This window comes from Alligator sinensis, unplaced genomic scaffold, assembly GCF_000455745.1.
Source record: "Alligator sinensis unplaced genomic scaffold, ASM45574v1 scaffold1204_1, whole genome shotgun sequence".
In the NCBI taxonomy this organism is placed as follows: Eukaryota; Metazoa; Chordata; order Crocodylia; family Alligatoridae; genus Alligator; species Alligator sinensis.
Window position 1 is genome coordinate 241,377 of NW_005842412.1, and position 12,279 is coordinate 253,655.

The following is a 12,279-nucleotide window of genomic DNA, read 5'->3' on the forward strand; positions in this document are numbered from 1 at the left end:
GTCCCCTTCCTTCAGTCCCTTTCGGGCGCTCCGCGGCTTCAGCGTGAACTAAGAGATTCGTGTTCAAGGAGAGGTTGGGTCAGGTGATCAATCTGGTCCGGGCTACACTTGCGATTCTTCCTTCGTTGTTCTGCAAGTGAAGTCACCTCCAAATTGGGACAGTAAGTTACAGTTTTTATTGAGAGAGCTGCCGTCAGTGGGCTCCTCCTACTCAATTTGTCACTACTCCCAAATTTGGGCTCGGATCTTACTCAACAGAAATTACTTTTGTTGAGCATTTTAAATTACTCTTGGGGAGACTTCTTCCATATCACTGTAAATACCCTTTTCTTAGCAATTTGGTTAAAAGGTCCTAGGCTTTGATGTCTCGGAACTCAGGATATTTGCTTTCTTTGTAAAAGACTTCTAAAGATACAATTTAAATTAAGGCTTTAAGTGAAGTCAGGACATTTTTCACGTAGCCCCAAAAACAATGAGCTAGATAAGGAGATAAATCCTATCTTCTTCCTGAAACTGGCTAATGGGCAACCTTTACAAACATTCAAACTATTTCATTCAATATGACATTCAGGAGACAAAATACCTGCACAGCAATTCCTGCAGGTACCAAGTACCTGCACATAATGCTTTTCTGCTAAAATCCATCCTGGCACAGCCTGCTGACCCTAATTTTTGCTAATAAGAATAGCTTAATCTACAGGTGCTTCCTATAAGAATGTGATTAACTTAATTGGCAGAGAAGGAGGACATGCAGAAGGGAGGACTAGATAGTAGAGTAGAAGTTTGGCATTTGCCCTGTTTCCTTAGCCTAGACCAGTGATTCTCAACCCGGGTGCCAGGGCACCTTTCAAAAGTGCCGCAGGGTGCCACACAATGTTTGCAGGTAAGGTTCTTTGGGTAGATGTGCACACCTAACAGTGCTAATATGATTCACAAGAAAAACCCAGAGATTTCAAATATGATTCCATAGTATTACAATCATTCTAAACTGTTGTGGTCTTTCTGATTTCTTTGTGGAAGAAGAATATATCTATTATGTTTTCCTAGTAAAAAAAAGAATGAAAACTAAGAGCTGGCATTTTCCAAGGGGTACCCTGAGCCTAATGAGGGGTGCCTTGAACCTAATGAGGTTGAGAACCACAAGCCTAGACTATGAGCAAGTCCAGGGTTTTGCAAGGTAGGTGTAAATGGTGTCACACGTCATCACATATAACAACACATTTTTCCCTATTAAAGAGAAACTAGAAGCTTTACAAATATGATAGGAGGCTAGCACTATATTATTCAGTTTAAGATCAGAGCAAAACAAATATAACTATTGGAATGTGCACTAATTTGCTAGAGAATAGATCAAGGGTTTTTTTTAAAGAAACACAAACTAGGGGAAAACTCATCAAAAGATACTGCGGCATTAGTCCTGCAGTCATTATAGTTAAATGTACATCTCTTATTCAGATTAATAAAACAAAATCTAACCTGCTTGAGCATCTTGACAGTGCCTCCAGCACTGTACTTCGGTACCAATCACTTCTACACCTGAGTTAATATTACCACACCTGAGTTAAGGGTGTTAGCCAAAGCTGTCTTCAAGGCTGTGAAACAGAAGAGAGATTACCAGGAATGGCTTACAGGCAGTAACACTGCAGAAGAAAAGATAGTTTGAATAGCGAAACATCAAGGCCATTAAAAAGGCTAGAGGGTCATTAACACCTATGGATAGGAAGGGATTAACAGGAATTTTGGAGATGCTAATAAGGCATGAAGTCAACTGAGTCTCTCAGCACTACCTGAATAGACATGCCACTGCAAGGCAGTTAGTTTTGAAGTTTGGGGGGGAGCAGAAATGCAGGGGGGGGACACACAAGGGGAGTACAACTGCACCACTGCATCCTCCCCTGGATCTGCCCCTGGTCCAGACAATGGCAAAAGCAAAGTTCTTATTCTTCAGCGATGAGGCACAGCTGTGTAAGAAGCTAATATATAACTTTAGTTTGAGGACTTCAAATGGCTTTTGCAAGTTTTAAACAAGTAACCCTCTCAGTCCCCCTAGAAACTGGGATTGGCCCAATTTATAGAGAAAGAAACAGAGAGAGAGAGAAACTAACCTTTCTAAGGTGGCCTTTGCTTTCTTTTTATGGTTGCCTTGGTTCTTCAGACCTCAACAAGGGACACCTTGAAGATGACTCTTTTGTAATTTGCCAGTACTTATGTCTTTCTTCAGAAGGACTGTGACTAAATATGACTTGACAGTGCAGCTGTTTAGAGACACCTCAAGATGATCCTCTCCTGACATGACTGACAGGTATGTGGGCAGCTCTACCGTGTCATTATTTGTGTGTAATTTTTACAACTTAGATAATTAAACTGTAAATCTAGTAACGTCTCTCCCTCCCATCAACCTCAGCTGAGTTAATATGACCTTAGAAAGAAAGTTTTGACTGCAATTTCCAAGTGTCCATTAATGTGAAGTCCTCCATTTTAAGGAGTCCAAATTGAGAACCTAGGACCTGACTGACCACAGTTCTGAACAGCTGAGAATCCACTTAAAGTTAATGGAAGATGGAGGTGCCCAATGCCTCTAAAAATTTGGTCTTAAATCTCAATATCTCAGATTGGATACCTAGATATTTAGGTATCAAGACCCAGTGTGCATTCTTGAAAAAGGGGGCTCCTGTCTCTCTCTGCCTTAGTTCCTTCATATGTAAAATGGGGATAAAATGTGCGAGTCCCATGAAGGTATTGTGGTCAGGGCACTCCACAAGGATTTGAGTGACTGTTATTTTCTTGTCTCTGATCTAATTCAGACCATTTTTTTAATCTTGGTCCCTCACATCCCCAGGAAGAGCCTTAACCACCAGGATGTTTGGATGCAGGGACACTGTCCTGGAGCTAAGCCACCTTTCTTGAAGGAAGTTTCACACAAACAGATCTATTTCTGTGAAACGTTTCACTTTGGATAAGTAAGTATTTTCGGTTCAATTCCCAGGAATATAGTTGAGAGAGGTAGTTAGCCACGTTAGTCTGAAGTCAGGCAGAAGGCATAGCATCTTATAAAGTAGGGTGATGCTTACAAAGCTTATGCTTTTCTGAACAAGTTTGTTTCTAAGGTGCTACCTGACCTGACTTCCACCAGAGTTCTGGTTGAAATGTTCCCGGGAGGCCAAAGAGCTTACTGTTAATCCTCAGTTCAGTTAGTCCAGTTATTTAACTCTCTCTTCTTTTGCTTTTATGCTATACATTGAAATGTATTTATCATTAGCTGCTTTCATATAAGCATATTATTATATGAAACATATAAGAAGCTTTACCTGAGAGGCCGGGATCCTTACTCTGCTTCTCAAACTGGTCTGTCCCCTTGGGTTACACATTCCCCTTCTCTCTGTCTTTATTCTCGTCCTATTCTGCCATCTAGCTGCTACTGTCTGCTGTACTTCTTGTTCCTTTCTGGCTATTAAAACTTTAGTTGTCTCCTCCCTTCAGGCTCAAAGCCACTTAATTGAACAAAAATTGATTGAACGTAGCCTTGTTGCAAGGACAAGGTTTATTTGAGCACAACCCTTGTCTGTACACAGCAAAGACTCTGAATTTCCTATTCATTCAGAAAAAAGTCTGGTGGACAAATAGTTGATACAAACAACTGACATGACTTAATAGGCCTCCTGGGGCTTAAGCAGTCCATATAGTTAGATGAGACATCTCTTAAGACAAAGACAGCTGCTGGGAGATGGGTCAACGCAAGCTACCTCCTTTCCAAGATCAGGTCTACACTAAAACGTTTTGCTGGCATAGCTGTGTCAGCTCACAGTGTATCTCCCAGTCAGCATAGCTCTGCTGGTAAAAGTCCTTGTGATGGTTGGCTGATCTCAACCAGAGAAGTGTAGCAATGCCAGCATCTGCGGTGTCTCCACTAGGGGTCTCAGATTGGTATTTTGGCAGAGGCCCATTCTGTAGACAAGCCCAAAATACTGTCATACCAAGAGGGTTCCTGATTTGCACACTTGTGTTCCTCAATACATATTGTCTAGCATGGTGCTTCCAAACTGTCATAAGCTGTTTTCTTCTGAGTGTGCTTTCAGCTGAAATGACTGGCACAGATTTGTTTAAAAATGAAACCCTTCTCTATCTGTCATTCTCCTGTAATCTGTAGAATGGACTGGTAGTACACGCATGTGATGTATACAGCTGGTAGGTTTTGCTGGGCTAGTAACAAGCTCCAGTTAGTGACTTCCAGTTTCATTTGGGCGTTTTAAGCCCCAGGCACGTGTTCTTTTAATAGCAGGATGGGATCTGATCCCCAATCCCCCAACAATTGTGCCCACTGTCATGTCACATGTATGGCAGAAGGCACAATTTTGGGATCAGGGATCAGATCCCAATCACACCCTTTCCACTTGCCAGTAAAGGAGGATTATGATCCTGGGCTCTCCCTGTACTGGTAGGTTGAAAGCCAGGTGCACACCATCTGGTTTGAGACCTGAGGCTGTCTAACCCTGAACCAACAAGCAGCTGATTGTTGGTGAGCCCTGGGGTTTGAGAAAAAGTTGCAATTTGTAGATGTCCCAGGGTACCCCTCTCTCCCTTCTGCCGGAGCTACAGGGCAAAGCAGAAAAAGTTGCTAAGTAAGAAGGTTGCCAGGAATTCTAGAAAGCTAGTAACCTGCTCCCCCGAGCAGCACATTTTTGGCATTGGGACAGGGGCTGTCCTGATGCTGATGCTGCCCCCCTTCCCAATGCTGGTGCTGACAATCAGTGGATTGTCAATACTGGCATGGGGATGTTACATGTCAATTTATGGCACCATACAAATGAGCAATAAAGATGTTCCACATATTTTGTGGAACATCTTTGTAGCTGGTTTGCCACTTTATGGCACCATACATTGGCTGAACATTTACTGTTACTATTTATGGTGCAAGTAACATGCTAATTGCACCACAAATGTAACATGTGCCAGGCAGACGAGGTTCTTTGGGTGAACAGACTTCATTCCATCCAGGAAGAGTACGCACCAACTGCAGAGACTTCCTCAGCCTGATGAAGGGTTTTTAAACCCGAAAGCTTGCTATAAATTTTTTTCCCAACTTTAAGTTGGTCTAATAAAAGAGATCATATTCACCCAAAGAACCCTGTCTGCCTATGTCCTGAGACCAACACAGCTACAACCTACACCCCTATAACATGCACCAGGGACTTTTGAGTTGTAGTATTAGATATTTGCTTATTAAAAATGTTTTCTGTTGTTCTGTCAGATTTGTGGGTCAAAGAAAGCCATGTTATGGCTCTGCATGAAGGGAAAGAAAATAAGGAATGTTAATTATTTTGCCTTGTGTATAAAAGGATATAGGATGTGCCTCTAAAAACAGAAATGTTTGATTAAACTACACCTTTGCTCCTCCTTCTCCAGGTATCTTATGGGGAGGGACAGACTGATATATAAGTACCATTGTGTGCATCTGCTGATGTCTACAGGTAGGTTCAGAAGCAGGAATCTGCCAATAATGAGCAACTTTAACATTCAAATTGCACTAACATCCACATGCACTAGGACATTCCTTTGAAATAGGATGTGCCATAACATTGGCCAGTGTGCAATTTGTTGTGCAAATGTGTGGGGCTTTGGTCAAGAGAGATGCAGCCCTAGCCTAGTTCCCACTGGCAAGCCTGATCTCCTTACTAGGTTTTTGGCTGTAGCTGTGTTGATCTAAGGACATAGGCAGGTAAGGTTCTTTGAGTAGATGTGATCTCTTTTATTAGACCAACTGAGTAGTTGAAAAAAAGTTCTTAGCAAGCTTTCAGGCATAGTCACCCTGATCTCCTTACAAGACTTTCAGATTCTTTTTTCACTTCTGGGTGGATAAACAGCTGGAAAAAAACCTCTGACCCTCATAAAATTGATAGCATTGACTGAGGTTGAGCTCGCTTATTGAGTGTTCCCAAGAGCCACTGAATAAATATATAAAAAAATATTGCACTATTAAAACTTAAGAATCTTTGCTGACAGAGAACACGCATCTCTCCCAGCCCAGTAGTTGTTGAGGCAGGAGCTCTGGAGTCCTGGCCAGAGCTGCTGCTTTTACCAGGCTGGACTAGGGCAGCTATGTGCTCTGGGCCCGGGCTGAAGTAAGGCCACAGCTGGAAGGTAAAGTGATGGGGTGGGGGGAGATGAGGCTGCAGGGGAGGGAAATGGTGGGAGGGGAAGACAGGCTGGAGCAGAAGTGGCTGGAAGCAAGGGTGGCCAGTCCTATGGAGCAGGCAGTGTGGGGAGGGTGGGCGCCAGGAGCTGCAGGCATGGAGAGAGGCAGGCAGCTGTTTGGGGGCGAGGGCAAGTGACGGATGCAGTGTTGCCAACTCTCATAATTTTGGTGTTGTTCTTAAAGTCTACGGTTTGGGAATGTGAAAAACGTAGCTCTTTCTTTTATCTATCTATATAAATATAAATATAGGTAAAAGAAAGAACTACGTTTTTCACGTTCCTGAAGACTTTTAAGAACAGCACCCAAAATCATGAGAGTTGGCGGGGGAGGGGGGGGACAGCTGGCAGGGGGCAAGGTGCAGAAGGGCAAGAGGCAAGGACTCCCCCCACCGTCTGCCCCTCTGCCACTGCTTTCCCCCGCGGGGGGGGGTGCGGGGCTAATTTCAGAGACCCTCCAATAATTCAATCCTTGACATGGATGATGTTAATTATCCCGTTGATGTTGTTTATCCCATGGATGATGTTAATTATCATATCACATTAATACATTTTCCAGGCACGGGATCCACTGACTGCAAACTTTATTCCTCTTGGTTCAGAGACAATACCTTTTTTTAGACCAACAGAAATTGCAAAAAAAAAAAGAAATAATATTATTATTATTATTATTATTATTATATTTGAAATTGCAATTCCTGTCGGCCTAATAAAAGGTATCATTTCTGAACCAAGAGTTCTGGTTTTTGCATTTCTTTTTGTCTCAGACCCACACAGCTGCCAAATACATCCCTGCATCCAATTACTAGGGTTCGTCTTCAATTCGGGGAGACCCCGGCCCCGGCCCCACTCCGGCGCGGGGCAGCTCGGGGGAGTCCAGCTCAACCCCGTTGAACAGACTGACCCCGCCCGGAGCGATGCTGGTCGCGCCGCTCGAATCCGGCACTTGAGACACGGCCCCTTGGCTCCTTTTCGCCGCCCGCCCAGCCTGGCTCTTGACTGCGCTCCCTCGCTGAAATCCCGCCTCCCCCGGCCCTCTCGCGAGACGCCGAGTGCTCGGGAAGTCTCCCGGCATGGCAGCAGGTCGGCAGAACCCAACGCCTCTTAAAGGGGAGGGCGAGTTGCCCATTGGGCTGCTCTGGACAAGGGTTCGTGAGCCGTGTTGAGCGCATCGCGTCGGGAAAACGAGATGAATTTTCAGGGGAGGCAGGCAGCTGGTGGGTGTGGGCACGATGGTGCCTGAGGCTAACTGACCCTCTCCGTGTTTCTGCAGCTAAGCTCTGACAATGGTGCGCTACTCCCTGGATCCGGAGAACCCCACCAAGTGTGAGTGTGTGGTGGGGGCGCAGAGAATGGGGCAAGGCTGGTTGCGGGGGGGGGGATGCTCGGGAGTTGCAGCAGGGGAAGCTTAGGTTGGACGTGATGAAAAGCTGTTTCGCTCGGAGGGTGGTGAAGCACTGAATGTAAACAGAACGAGGAGTAACAAACGGCCTGACCTTACAGCAAGGGAAGCTTAAGTTGGATATTAGGAACACATTTCTCACTAGGAGGGTAGTAAAACACTTGAACCAGGTTACCAGAGAGGTGGTGGGAGCTTCATCCTTGGAGGTTTTTAAGGCCCAGCTTGACAAAGCTTTGGCTGGGATGATCTAGTTGGGGCTGCTTTGAGCAGGGGAGGGGACTCAACCTCCTGAGGTCCCTTCCAGCCCTCACTTCTTGTGATTCGGCACCAGTAGACCGGCTCCAGTGCAGCTCACATTGCAACCATTCACCTTTTGTCTCCGCAGCCTGCAAGTCCAGGGGCTCCAACCTCCGGGTCCACTTTAAGGTACGTGCAGCATGTCTGGCAGTTTTCTGAAAGCAGATGGACTAACAACTACAGTGAAATGTGTTGTGTGAGTCCTTCCTGCCTGAAGAAAAGCTGTGGGGCTGCAGTGATGACTTTCTTAGGACACCTTTGGATTCATCATGAAAACAGCTGAATTCTGAGCAGCCCATTTCTCCCATCAATCCCATTTTCTTCTTGTGCCACTTAGAAAAATCTAGGAGCTTTAATTGGTTTGTCGTCATTGTTGTATGACAAAAATTTGGGATTTGGATACTGTTACACCATTTTACAGACAGAAATAGAAATTTAATTCTTGAATTTATTTTCCGAAGTTTGGCAATGTGAATTTATCTTTCTCTACTTGTATCCTGATACGGATTTGAGATCAACGTGGCTTTTTTCCTTGTTCCCTTATTTTTCTATTTATCACTTTGAATACAGCTGTAGGAATCACTTTTTTATCATGAACATTTTTTTCTGGCCACTTCCTTCTGAAGTAGTCAATGAAAAATGTTATGTGCCCGAACTACCTGAATGTTCTTTATCTATTATGTTTAACATCACCAAAAGCTGTCTTAATATTAGTGTTTAATGTTTTGGCAAGTATATTCAAATGATTAGTGGACTTGAACTTAACTGTTTGAAAATTCCTGCCTCTGAGATAAAACAAGAGCACAGTCATAGTGGAATCACAAAACTGCTATTTGGAATGGGCATGGAGACTCCCGCATTGAGAGAATGTAATTTTCATGACACAGATCAGAATTAAGGAATTCTCTGCAGAGAGAAGAGAATGAGTCACTAAACTGTACTAAATTTCATTAAAACTTTACCAAAACTGCACTAAAAACAAAACCCAAAATTAATCTCCCTGACTTGGCTTCTTTTAAACTGTTTCTGCAATAATATAATGTAGCAGGAGTAGTAAGATGGGATTAATCACCTCCTTTCTTTTATAAACTGGGAAAGAAGGAAGACATTGTTTTATTTTTATAGAGAAATTAGGGGTACAGAGAGGAGAGACTTGCATGTGTTCACGTAAATGCATACTTTAATTTGTCAGTAGGGAAGAGCTTTTGGAGAAACATATTAATGTACTGTGCTTTGCTTTGTCAGAACACTCGGGAAACTGCTCAAGCTATCAAGGGCATGCATATCCGGAAAGCCACCAAGTACTTGAAGGATGTGACCCTAAAGAAACAGTGTGTTCCTTTCCGTCGGTACAACGGTGGAGTTGGTAGATGTGCCCAGGTGAGGTCTGAGATTTGAAATGTGAAGGTTTGCTTTTGAGCAAAAGATTATCTAGAAAACATGTGTGCCACAATGGCATAAGCCAGCTCTGTGGGACAGAGCAGACTGGGGAGGGGACAAGCAGCAGGGTGGCTGACATGGCAGGGAGCAGAAAAAAGAACAACAGATAGAGCAGGGGTGGGCAATGGCTAGCTCACAGGCTGGATCGAGACTGCGGCAGACTCCGTTTCCCAGCAGCCCCTGTGGTGGCGGTGGTTCCTGCCTACTGCCACTGGTCCCAGCCCCACTGCCCAACACTCCTGCAATGGCTGAGACTCCACAGGGGGCAGATTGCCTCTGCCCAGGCCCCACCCTGTGGTGTCAGGACTGCAAGATCCTGGCCCCAGGGGCCACCTCCCCAGCTGGCTGCCCTGCTCACACAGCTCCTGACCAGTGTCCATGGAGACCTGGGAAGCATGGAGCCATGATAGCTGTGCAGGCAGGAGCTGCTGGGAAACAGATTCTGGCCACTGGCCGGATCCACCATTTTGCCCACTCGTGAGAGAGCAAGGGAAGGTGGTCAGAGTGTGGAGTCAGGGAGGGTGTGGGGCTAATTTGTGGCATGCCTACCAGAAAGGTTGGCTCCCATTGATGTAGAAGATGAAGACTTGATTGTATTTTGGGTATTCAGCTATGGTGAAGAGAGGAATTGCTGCATTGAATTTTAAGTGAGAAGTAAGTGTGAGCATGTGGGCAGAAACATTACGCCAATACTAAATTGTAACAGTACAAGCTGTTTGACTATAGCTGTTAAGTTTGTTTGCTCCTGTACTGGTCTAAATGGAGCTAAAGAGCTATATAACTTTAAACCTGTTTTGTTCAGGTGCAGAGTTACAGAGGTTTAGTTCACTTATTCTGGTGAAGAAGCAGACAGACTTAACTGTAAATCAGAGTAGGTAATGCTGCTCCCAATAGCAAGTCCTCCTTTCTTTTTTAAGATTGTTTAATGTTACAGCTGTCCACAGACTAAGCTCATTCCTATCTTAAAAATGTAAGCTACAGCATGATTTAACATAGTTGGCAGCTTCTGCTTATGCTGTCTAGGGCACCAGTAATCATTGCTGACTTTGAGCACTTCAACTGTGCAGAAGGTACGTTTTAAATGAATTCTAGTTATTTTGGTGTATTAAGTGAATTCAGGCAGGATTTTGTGTAAAATTAGAATAGTGTGTATGGTCAGTTGTGGTTGCTGTGATGACTTTCTTAGGACACCTTTGGATTAACCATGAAAAGAACTTTCGAGTTCTGAGCAACCTTTATTAAAAGATGGACAATTGTTTTTGTTTTAAGTAAAACTACAACTAATCTGAATCTTAATCTTGCAGGCCAAGCAGTGGGGCTGGACACAGGGCCGTTGGCCTAAAAAAAGCGCTGAGTTCTTACTGCACATGCTCAAGAACGCCGAGAGTAATGCTGAGCTTAAAGTAAGCAAAGAATACAAATCGACCAGTAGAGCCAGTTCAGTATCTTGGGATACCAGTAGTCCTGAACTGAGAACTAAAAACCAAAGGTGATATTACTTACTTTATACAGAGAGGGAGAGCTTGCAGCACTCTGGTCTGGATTTGGGGTTTTGGTTTGTCATTGTCTGCTGCACAAATTGTACAAATTGTTGGGAACAAAACATAAGGAAGGCTTACAACTTAAACACAGTTTATGCACTAAATTATCAACTTGCATGCTTACAGTGTGTGGCAGAGAGGAGTTTTGAAACTTACAGAATTAAGGATATACCCTTACTAATTTGTAGCTTAGTTTTAAAATATTCTTAGTACTGAATTGTAGTTATTTTTGATGGCAGTGATGACTATCTTAGGACACCTTTGGAATAATCATGAAACAAACTGTTTTTTCTGAGCCATCAGTATTTTAAAATTTTAGATTGTACGTTTTTGAGAAAAATGCTCAAGGTCTTACAAAGCTTTTTAGCTAGATAAAGTGTAATGGTATTTGATATTTAGTTTTGAGTTTTTGTTTCCACATACTGGTTTTTAGTGTGTGTCTTCTTTTGGTATAAGGCTGTTTGGTTTATAGACAAAAACAGACCTTGTGTGAATTAATTACATGTTTGTTTTGTATTTCCTTCAGGGTCTTGATGTGGATTCTTTGGTAATAGAGCACATCCAGGTGAACAAGGCCCCTAAAATGCGCAGACGTACCTACAGGGCCCACGGTCGGATCAACCCCTACATGAGTTCCCCCTGTCACATTGAGATGATCCTCACTGAGAAGGAGCAGATTGTTCCTAAACCAGAAGAGGAAGTTGCACAAAAGAAAAAGGTTAGAAAAATTTAGTAGTGAAACTCTTGGCCACTTAATTTCAGATTTAACTCTAAATTTGGCCAGAACTCTTGTCAGTGTGTTTAAAAAATCTGAGGCATTTTAAATTGTTTTTCAAATCATGTGGTTGCTGGGTCATCTTAGGATACACCTTTGGGAATAATCATGAAAGCAAAATACCTGCTGAGCGGCCTTAATACTTGGTGCAGGGTATGGAAGAAACGCCTTGAAAACTAGTGAAAAGATAGTTTCAGCTTGTTTCCCAGTTTCTGGTTTAGGGCAAGGAATGTTCCTAAATAACTGAATTCATACACACACTGAGTCTGTGGGAAGATGTCCACACATGGAGTTGTTCAGGAATAGTTGTATATTGCTCTCACAGTTTCCCTTATTCTGAAAGGATTTTCAAGTGTAGACGAGCCCTGAGAAACTTAATGAAGAGTAGAAACTTAGTGGATTAAGTCATTTCAATTTAAGTAACCATCTGATTTCTAGTAGGACTTCTGATATTTCATGCTTCTGTTGCAAATTTTACAGGTGAAACTAATTCCTTTGTAAGTGCTTGATGCCACACAAGTGCAACACCAGATTCTGAAGCTAGTCAAAATTCACCTATGCTTTCTCAGTAGGGCAGCTATGAAAATTACTGAAGGTGTGCTGCATACTTGGCAGATTGCTCTTCCATCCTACCT

The 12,279-nt window shown here is 43.4% G+C and overlaps 1 protein-coding gene, 1 long non-coding RNA gene and 3 other non-coding genes across 5 annotated transcripts in view; all 5 read left to right on the plus strand.

Annotated features, from left to right (window-relative positions):
* Positions 1-2,161: 2,161 nt before the first annotated feature.
* LOC112551305 lies at positions 2,162-7,261 on the plus strand. The gene is made up of 4 exons (XR_003095592.1): positions 2,162-2,302; positions 2,840-2,960; positions 5,404-5,468; positions 6,999-7,261. It is a non-coding gene; the product is annotated as an uncharacterized LOC112551305 (long non-coding RNA).
* Positions 7,262-7,390: 129 nt separating this feature from the next.
* LOC102377507 (60S ribosomal protein L17) overlaps positions 7,391-12,279 on the plus strand; it is a 5,358-nt gene continuing 469 nt past the window's right edge. The window contains exons 1-5 of the mRNA XM_006030024.3: positions 7,391-7,515; positions 7,977-8,017; positions 9,134-9,268; positions 10,633-10,731; positions 11,396-11,587. Of these exons, the coding sequence (XP_006030086.1) occupies positions 7,476-7,515; positions 7,977-8,017; positions 9,134-9,268; positions 10,633-10,731; positions 11,396-11,587 (507 nt within the window). The 5' untranslated portion in view covers positions 7,391-7,475. The remainder of the gene's footprint in view (positions 7,516-7,976; positions 8,018-9,133; positions 9,269-10,632; positions 10,732-11,395; positions 11,588-12,279) is intronic.
* On the plus strand, positions 8,119-8,183 carry LOC112551308. Its single transcript, XR_003095596.1, has one exon. It is a non-coding gene; the product is annotated as a small nucleolar RNA SNORD58 (small nucleolar RNA).
* LOC112551307 lies at positions 10,494-10,561 on the plus strand. Its single transcript, XR_003095595.1, has one exon. It is a non-coding gene; the product is annotated as a small nucleolar RNA SNORD58 (small nucleolar RNA).
* Positions 11,103-11,169, plus strand: LOC112551309. The gene has a single exon (XR_003095597.1). It is a non-coding gene; the product is annotated as a small nucleolar RNA SNORD58 (small nucleolar RNA).